The sequence below is a fragment of the Rutidosis leptorrhynchoides genome, chromosome 6 (assembly GCF_046630445.1).
Source record: "Rutidosis leptorrhynchoides isolate AG116_Rl617_1_P2 chromosome 6, CSIRO_AGI_Rlap_v1, whole genome shotgun sequence".
NCBI classification, from domain to species: Eukaryota; Viridiplantae; Streptophyta; class Magnoliopsida; order Asterales; family Asteraceae; genus Rutidosis; species Rutidosis leptorrhynchoides.
In genome coordinates, this window is record NC_092338.1 from 366,160,303 (window position 1) to 366,170,537 (window position 10,235).

At 32.4% G+C, this 10,235-nt stretch overlaps 1 protein-coding gene across 25 annotated transcripts; it reads right to left on the reverse strand.

Moving 5' to 3' along the window:
• Positions 1–5,076: 5,076 nt before the first annotated feature.
• Positions 5,077–9,353, reverse strand: LOC139851685 (28 kDa ribonucleoprotein, chloroplastic-like). Of its 25 annotated transcripts, none has more exons than XM_071840816.1 (12): positions 8,762–9,353; positions 8,426–8,521; positions 8,251–8,319; positions 7,823–7,869; positions 7,686–7,730; positions 7,527–7,596; positions 7,142–7,214; positions 7,000–7,068; positions 6,685–6,721; positions 6,501–6,569; positions 6,341–6,412; positions 6,071–6,145 (listed from the first exon to the last, which is right to left on the reverse strand). In XM_071840816.1, exons 6-11 carry the CDS (start codon positions 7,540–7,542, stop codon positions 6,377–6,379), a joined length of 300 nt encoding a protein of 99 aa, XP_071696917.1. In that variant the 5' UTR covers positions 7,543–7,596; positions 7,686–7,730; positions 7,823–7,869; positions 8,251–8,319; positions 8,426–8,521; positions 8,762–9,353; the 3' UTR covers positions 6,071–6,145; positions 6,341–6,376. The 25 variants fall into 25 exon arrangements, with proteins under 25 accessions (XP_071696906.1, XP_071696903.1, XP_071696902.1 ...); XM_071840815.1 differs by having other exon boundaries at positions 7,686–7,739; XM_071840813.1 differs by having other exon boundaries at positions 7,686–7,869.
• Between the last annotated feature and the right edge of the window lie 882 nt (positions 9,354–10,235).

Genomic DNA, 10,235 nt, shown 5'->3' on the forward strand with positions numbered 1-10,235 from the left:
TAAGAGAAGATGACAAGATGGAGAAGTTAGCACGACTGTATTTGAAGGAAATCGTCTCCCAGACATGGAATACCAATCTCTATTATCTCTGATAGGGATGGCAGATTTATTTCAAGATTCTGGCAGACATTACAGCAAGCATTGGGAACTCGTCTAGACATGAGTACTGCCTATCATCCACAAACTGATGGGCAGAGCGAAAGGACGATACAAACGCTTGAAGACATGCTACGAGCTTGTGTTATTGATTTCGGAAACAGTTGGGATCGACATCTACCGTTAGCAGAATTTTCCTACAACAACAGCTACCATTCAAGCATTGAGATGGCGCCGTTTGAAGCACTTTATGGTAGAAAGTGCAGGTCCCCGATTTGTTGGAGTGAAGTGGGGGATAGACAGATTACGGGTCCGGAGATAATACAAGAAACTACCGAGAAAATCATCCAAATTCAACAAAGATTGAAAACCGTCCAGAGTCGACAAAAGAGCTACGCGGACAGTAAAAGAAAAGATATAGAGTTTGAAATTGGAGAAATGGTCATGCTTAAGGTTTCACCTTGGAAAGGCGTTGTTTGATTTGGTAAATGGGGGAAACTAAATCCAAGGTACATTGGACCATTCAAGATTATAGATCGTGTCGGACCAGTAGCTTACCAACTGGAGCTACCTCAACAACTCGCGGCTGTACATAACACTTTCCACGTCTCAAATTTGAAGAAATGTTTTGCTAAAGAAGATCTCACTAATCCGTTGGACGAAATCCAAATCAATGAAAAACTTCAATTCATTGAAGAACCCGTCGAAATAATGGATCGTGAGGTTAAGAGACTTAAACAAAACAAGATACCGATTGTTAAGGTTCGATGGAATGCTCGTAGAGGACCCGAGTTCACCTGGGAGCATGAAGATCATATGAAGAAGAAATACCCGCATTTATTTCCAGAAGATACGTCAACACCTCCAACTGCTTAAAATTTCGGGACGAAATATATTTAACGGGTAGGTACTGTAGTGACCCGAACTTTTCCATGTTTATATATATATTAAATGAAATTGTTATTTACATGATTAAGTGTTTCCAACATGTTAAGCAATCAAACTTGTTAAGACTTGATTAATTGAAATAGGTTTCATATAGACAATTGACCACCCAAGTTGACCGGTGATTCACGAACGTTAAAACTTGTAAAAACTATACGATGACATATATATGGTTATATATATAGTTAACATGATTTTATTATAAGTATGTATCTCATTAGGTATTTTAACAATGAGTTATATACATAAAAATGAGACTATTAATTTAAGAAACTCGAAAACGATATATATAACGATTATCGTTATAACAACGTCTTACTAGGTACATATGAATCATATTAAGATATTGATACACTTGGTTAATTATGTTAAATGATAAGTAAATATATTATTAAGTGTATTAACAATGAAATACATATGTAAAAATAAGACTACTAACTTAATGATTTCGAAACGAGACATATATGTAACGATTATCGTTGTAACGACATTTGAATGTATATATATCATACTAAGATATATTATATATCATAATATCATGATAATATAACAATTTAACATCTCATTTGTTATAATAAACAATGGGTTAATAACATTCAACAAGATCGTTAACCTAAAGGTTTCAAAACAACATTTACATGTAACGACTAACGATGACTTAACGACTCAGTTAAAATGTATATACATGTAGTGTTTTAATATGTATTCATACACTTTTTAAAGACTTCAAGACACTTATCAAAATACTTCTACTTAACAAAAATGCTTACAATTACATCCTCGTTCAGTTTCATCAACAATTCTACTCGTATGCACCCGTATTCGTACTCGTACAATACACAGCTTTTAGATGTATGTACTATTGGTATATACACTCCAATGATCAGCTCTTAGCAGCCCATGTGAGTCACCTAACAAATGTGAGAACCATCATTTGGCAACTAGCATGAAATATCTCATAAAATTATAAAAATATGAGTAATCATTCATGACTTATTTACATGAAAACAAAATTACATATCCTTTATTTCTAATCCATACACCAACGACCAAAAACACTTACAAACACTTTAATTCTTCAATTTTTTTCATCTAATTGATCTCTCTCAAGTTCTATCTTCAAGTTCTAAGTGTTCTTCATAAATTCCAAAAGTTCTAGTTTCATAAAATCAAGAATACTTCCAAGATTGCAAGTTTACTTCCAAGTTTTCTAAATCCATTCCAAGTAATCATCCAAGATCAAGAAACCTTTGTTACTTACAGTAGGTTATCTTTCTAATACAAGGTAATAATCATATTCACACTTTAATTCAATTTCTATAACTATAACAATCTTATTTCCAGTGGAAATCTTACTTGAAATTGTTTTCGTGTCATGATTCTGCTTCAAGAACTTTCAAGCCATCCAAGGATCCTTTGAAGCTAGATCCATTTTTCTCATTTTCAGTAGGTTTATCCAAGGAACTTGAGGTAGTAATGATGTTCATAACATCATTCGATTCATACATAAAAAGCTGTCTTATTCAATGTTATAAACTTGTAATCACTAGAACATAGTTTAGTTAATTCTAAACTTGTTCGCAAATAAAGTTAATCCTTCTAACTTGACTTTTAAAATCAACTAAACACATGTTCTATATCTATATGATATGCTAACTTAATGATTTAAAACCTGGAAACACGAAAAACACCGTAAAACCGGATTTACGCCGTCGTAGTAACACCGCGGGCTGTTTTGGGTTAGTTAATTAAAAACTATGATAAACTTTGATTTAAAAGTTGTTATTCTGGAAAAATGATTTTTATTATGAATATGAAACTATATCCAAAAATTATGGTTAAACTCAAAGTGGAAGTATGTTTTCTAAAATGGTCATCTAGACGTCGTTCTTTCGACTGAAATGACTACCTTTACAAAAAGGACTTGTAACTTATTTTTCCGACTATAAACCTATACTTTTTCTGTTTATATTCATAAAATAGAGTTCAATATTAAACCATAGCAATTTGATTCACTCAAAACGGATTTAAAATGAAGAAGTTATGGGTAAAACAAGATTGGATAATTTTTCTCATTTTAGCTACGTGAAAATTGGTAATAAATCTATTCCAACCATAACTTAATCAACTTGTATTGTATATTATGTAATCTTGAGATACCATAGACACGTATACAATGTTTCGACCTATCATGTCGACACATCTATATATATTTCGGAACAACCATAGACACTTTATATGTGAATGTTGGAGTTAGCTATACAGGGTTGAGGTTGATTCCAAAATATATATAGTTTGAGTTGTGATCAATACTGAGATACGTATACACTGGGTCGTGGATTGATTCAAGATAATATTTATCGATTTATTTCTGTACATCTAACTGTGGACAACTAGTTGTAGGTTACTAACGAGGACAGCTGACTTAATAAACTTAAAACATCAAAATATATTAAAAGTGTTGTAAATATATTTTGAACATACTTTGATATATATGTATATATTGTTATAGGTTCGTGAATCAACCAGTGGCCAAGTCTTACTTCCCGACGAAGTAAAAATCTGTGAAAGTGAGTTATAGTCCCACTTTTAAAATCTAATATTTTTGGGATGAGAATACATACAGGTTTTATAAATGATTTACAAAATAGACACAAGTACGTGAAACTACATTCTATGGTTGAATTATCGAAATCGAATATGCCCCTTTTTATTAAGTCTGGTAATCTAAGAATTAGGGAACAGACACCCTAATTGACGCGAATCCTAAAGATAGATCTATTGGGCCTAACAAACCCCATCCAAAGTACCGGATGCTTTAGTACTTCGAAATTTATATCATATCCGAAGGGTGTCCCGGAATGATGGAGATATTCTTATATATGCATCTTGTTAATGTCGGTTACCAGGTGTTCACCATATGAATGATTTTTATCTCTATGTATGGGATGTGTATTGAAATATGAAATCTTGTGGTTTATTGTTACGATTTGATATATATAGGTTAAACCTATAACTCACCAACATTTTTGTTGACGTTTAAAGCATGTTTATTCTCAGGTGAATACTAAGAGCTTCCGTTGTTGCATACTAAAATAAGGACAAGATTTGGAGTCCATGTTTGTATGATATTGTGTAAAAACTGCATTCAAGAAACTGATTTCGATATAACATATTTGTATTGTAAACCATTATGTAATGGTCGTGTGTAAACATGATATTTTAGATTATCATTATTTGATAATCTACGTAAAGCTTTTTAAACCTTTATTTATGAAATAAAGGTTATGGTTTGTTTTAAAAATGAATGCAGTCTTTGAAAAACGTCTCATATAGAGGTCAAAACCTCGCAACGAAATCAATTAATATGGAATGTTTTTAATCAATAAGAACGGGACATTTCATTTATTCTCAGGTGAATACTAAGAGCTTCCGCTGTTGCATACTAAAATAAGGACAAGATTTGGAGTCCATGTTTGTATGATATTGTGTAAAAACTGCATTCAAGAAACATATGTCGATGTAATATATTTCTATTGTAAACCATTATGTAATGGTCATGTGTAAACAGTATATTTTAGATTATCATTATTTGATAATCTATGTAATGCTTTTGAAACCTTTATTGATAAAATAAAGGTTATGGTTGTTTTAAAAATGAATGCAGTCTTTGAAAAATGTCTCATATAGAGGTCAAAACCTCGCAACGAAATCAATTAATATGGAACGTTTATAATCAATATGAACGGGACATTTCATTTGCCACATCTATGGATGAAGCTAATCGCATGGAAAACTAACCTGCTCTCGAGGTATAGCGAATTATCATGAATGGCCTCCACAGGTCAACTAAAAAATAAATGACCACACCAAACTCTTAAAAGTTAGTACCAAGCATCAAGCCCAAAAGATGAAGGTCATTATAATAGAGTTTACATCCCAAATGCATAAAAAAAAAAAAGAGCATGCTCACATTTCTTATTAGAAAATCAAATGATCTGCAAATAATGACACAAAATAAAAGAACTATCTTAAATGAATACGTGGAAGAACAATAAAACGCAGATGTTTTTTTTTTTTGTTCTACCAATAGTCCTAGATCTTCTAAAATATTATTGAAAAGAAATAACAAAAACAATGGAAATTAAAAATAAAAAACTAAAATAAATCAGGCTCAGATCTGTGTGTGAAATTAAGCAACAAATATGAATCGCCATGGCTGCATCCCGTAGGCTGCCCCGCCAAGATACGAATTCATTTTTTTTTTGCTCGACCCAACTCCCATATGTGAATCATCATGGCCTATTTTTCTTAAACTTTCTTTATATAAACCTGACTCATCTTTATTGGGAGTTGTGAGTAGCTTCATAAAGTTACTTCAATCGTCTAAAAATGATACCATGTGATACCATATGAACAAACTTATGTACTCAATTCCTCATACAACTGAAAGAAAAATATAATGCACAAAGAAACATACTTCCATTTTTAACCAGTTGTATACAATAGACCTGTCTTAAAAGCACTTATGATAGTGTACACAACGATCTCCCAAAATATGATTAGCAACTTTTGTAACGATTAGCAACTTTAAAAAGAAAGAATAACTACCATTAACTTGTAAAATGATGGAAGAAGTATCTACAACCAAACAACATAAATAGGAAGTGATTTGTCAATCCAGCCTCACCTTTTTGGACCCATACCATAACTACCCAGTTTGAGCCATTACCCAACCACCCATTTCACAATCTTTATACCTTAGTCTGAGGTATAGTTACTATTCTAAGTTTAGGAAGAATTTAAGAGTACATGTCCATCGAGATTTTCAATGGCATCGTTAAGTTCACTTTCAGTTGACATAGTTACAAATCCAAACCCTCTTGATCGACCACTTTCCCTATCATAAACGACTCGTGCATTCACAACTTTTCCATGTTCACTGAAAAGTTGTTCAAGGCGAACATCATCAACGTCCCATGGCAAGTTTCCTATATAGACTCTGTATGAGGGTCCCATCATCTGAGGTGTGCGCTCTGTACATTCGGGCCTTGATCCTCTTGGTGCAGCCTTGTTTACGGACAAATTGCCATTTTCTACTTCACTTTTAGAGACAAACATAAAAGACAATGACTTTATATAACAATTATTTTAACAAATATGACATCTATAAAGCCCTAGATAAGAAGAGTGTGAATTTTAAAAATTATCTCATACACAAAACAACCCATCACTTTATCTGGTTGGTCAACATTTTAACATTAAAAATCAACGTAGAAATAAGAATACTTTATCTTACCAGGAGAAGAACCGAAACCATAAGAGTAAAGAATTTTCAGTAGTTTTTCTTGCCTAAGCAATTATTCAGCCACTGCAAAAACATTTTAAACAAATATATATAATTCAAATGTCTTCTCTTAGAACAAAAAAATTCATACGTTATTATAGTTTATACATACCCTGCAATGATGACCAAATCGATTGACACATTTGTCGCAAACTCTACAATGTTTATTGTACTTGTAAACCTGAAAATAACAAATCATTTATATGTATTATTAAAATATTAAAAAATAAGTGTATACTTTAGAGTAGATATACCTACATTTTCTTATGTAGAGAGGAAAAAAAAAAAAAACTAACCTCAACTTCACACAAATGCCACACAAAGGCAACACTCCTACACAAAAGAAAACATGCAAATGAGTGCATGAAATTCATAGAACACTAAAACTTTAGGGGTAAATCGCACGACTAAAAACCCAAGTAAATTCTGATAAACCCACATCAAAAGACACATAAAATCAGCACCTCTAGCAGCAGTCGAGAACCAAAGCTATAAAGTTTGATTGAACATCACAAAACACGAACTTTACAAAATGCAAAACAATTAATAAGTAAACCGTGCAATACAAAAGCCAACACTGAAAACCACATCACAAAAGGAAAAGAAAATACCTGGGAAATACAACGGCGAGGGTCAAAGTACAACTGACAAAAGAAAGGCATAAAAAACGCAACCCTAATCTGCGAGAATATAATAAATAGCTAATGGAAGACAAAATTTGAGTTAACAGAAGGAAAGGAGCAAAAATCACACCTTATTGTTTGATCTTCTGAATCAACTCGTTCATGTAGTTTATGGTGTCTCCAAGTATTGATGTTTACTCCATCTACATAGCCATATTAATGAATGACTATTGTGATCCAAACATACGACAACGACAACAAAAACGACAACGACAAAGACAACGGACCCCGGACCCCGGGTGACGACGACGGCGACGGCGACGGCGACGATAACAACAACAACAACAACAACAACAACAACAACAACAAAAACCCAATACTACATGATATATATATATATATATATATATATATATATATATATATATATATATATATATATATATATATATATATATATATTAAGATTGAAGATGATATAGAAAATGATATAGAAAATGCAGAGGAGGTGGTACCTTGGAGATGGTCCATATGAAGGATCGAAGCATAAAAAGTCAATCATTCAATCTTTCCTTTTCATTCTCCCTGCCATTAAACATTTTAAAGATCCACATATTTCTACTGTCATCATCTTCTACTATCATTATCATGCAGTAAAGGGATGATTGGCTCACCCCCATGATCTTGCACTCTGCACAACCTCTTTCTGTTGAAACTTCCTAAATTAGCTTCAAAGGCTCCATTACTTTACAATGCATTAATACATGACAAATAAAAAGGGCTTATAGCATAGAAATAAAAAAGTGAATACCCTTCATGGCTTCATCTATTTTCCACTGGTAAAATCTGCCACTGAAACTTTAAAAAACAAAGTCACTAAACACTACCAATATAAGAAATGAACTATAAGCCAAAAACAACTAATACAATACATAATACATAATACACCTTCTTCATCTCCAATTACATGAAAATTATTCATAAACAAATTAGTTAGTATTTCGATACTAAGAACTTTGATCTTGGCTGATCAAATATGCTACAAACCACAAAAAATCGTAAGTGTTAACAAAACTCTTTAAAGTTTTAATATCATTGACCCAACAATAATAATCAAATATCATTAATATACATAAGATGTCTAATATCTATACTTTTACTATCTTCAACCCTATTTGACCATTTAGACAAAAGATATATCTATAAAACATTAATTATGAGCAACGAAAAATTGCTTACCAACATTGATCAGTGTAAGGAAGGTGAAAAACTACCAGTATGGGAAATGAACCATGAGCAAAAAATAACCTGAAAATACAGTACACATTACACTATCCTCAAACATATTATTTCTTGTTACAACTCAGAAGCATAAATCTACTAAGATTAGCAAATAAAAAAAATTCAATATTACCAAAATTAGGGATGTGCCATGGAGCGATCGAACAACGGAGAAAGCGAAAACGGTGTGACGATTTTAGATCAAACGGTGAAAATCCTAATTTGTAATCTGAAACAAACATGTAAAAAGGGTCAATCAAAGGACTGTGAGGGTTAAATCAACGATAAGAAATTGATATAATAATGAAGCAATTGAGCACACAAATGAAAGAATTAGACACCAATCATCATAGCAATAGTAAAGTAAGGGGGAAAAAAGTTGAACTTTGTATCTAATTATGGCCAAAAAATATCATAATTTTGTCTAAGTATTACTACACAGAATTAAAACTTTCTGTGAAGTGAGTACCTTATTGTTTGCATCCGACTGAATCTTGTTGTTGGTTTGATCTGCATTACACAAATTCTAAATAATGATAATCAATAAAAATTAGGACTTGGGATTCAAACAACAATATAAATTAAACAATTAATACTCGAAATCAACATCATTTGAAATTTATGGACCTTTCATTAACACCAAAAGAAACCCAAATTAGGTGTACAAACAATGATTCTAGCCTACAAGGAACATGCCAAAAACACCCTGACATGGTAAAAAGAATTACCTTCACAGTAGTAACAGGACACGTATAGAACCTTTAATCTTGAGTTACAAACCCTCAAACATCAATATCATAAGAAAGAGTTGGAAGATAACTTATATAGATAATAAATCAATATGTGACAACGATTAATCAAACCAAACAGAAAAATGAAACCCTAACCTTCATATAACGATGTCGATTCCACGTTGTTCCCTCTCGATTCAAAGCTAAAAAATTACAGAACCCCTAAAACTTCATAATCGTCGATCAGGTTAGACAGCAGAAGTCGTTGATGGAGAAAGTAGACAGACGGGGTTTGAAGATGGGTTGAAATGGCAGAGGAATGGACCGAGGTGAAGGGTAGAAGAACAGATGGAAGAGCAGGAATGGGTGTATGGTGTCTGGTATACGCTACGCCTTTTTTTGTGGTGGAGAGTTGCCCGAGCGTGAGCAGGAAAAATATGTGAGAGGGATGCCACGCGGACTAGTGGGGTTGCAAAGTTTAGTCCCCCAATAGAAGATGGGTAATTTGTGCTTGATTGTTTTATTATTTATGTATTCACTTAAATGTTTGAACGTAGGTGATGGATTGCTAATCTTTTATGTCTATAAATTTAATTGCTCTTGATCCATGATTCTAAATTATTCTCATTGATTGATCTCATTAATTACTTGTATGTTGATTCAAGTAACGAGAATTACTAGATTAATTAATTTATCTAGGTTATTGAGAAATAAGTAGATAGGTTGATTTGCATGCGGGACACCAGTGTAATTAGACTAGTAATTAATCTCATCAATTGAGTATGTAATTGTGAAGCCTAAAGAGGGACACCGATTTACCCTTCAACTGAATCACCATCTTGAGTAGTTTTAATTGATTGATTGTGTTCTTTAGAAGCGTGCGGGAAACCAGCGTGAAAATTTGACACTTTCATAATATAATTAGTAACTAAGTGAGGGACACCAGTTTATCTTACTAATAGATTAATGAACTAGGGTAACGAGAGTTATACTTAGAAATTTAATTACATTATTCTTCAAAAAGCAATCTGGATCCTAGGGAATTGAATCTAACTGAATACCCATTTATCTATTTGAATTCGTATTTACTTTCTTTTTTAATTAGTTTTATTCAAAACCCCATTTTTACAACTTAATCTTCAGAATAATTATTAGTTTCTAAATCTTAAACGCTGCTCTCTGTGGACGAATTCGTAATTATATTACAATAAG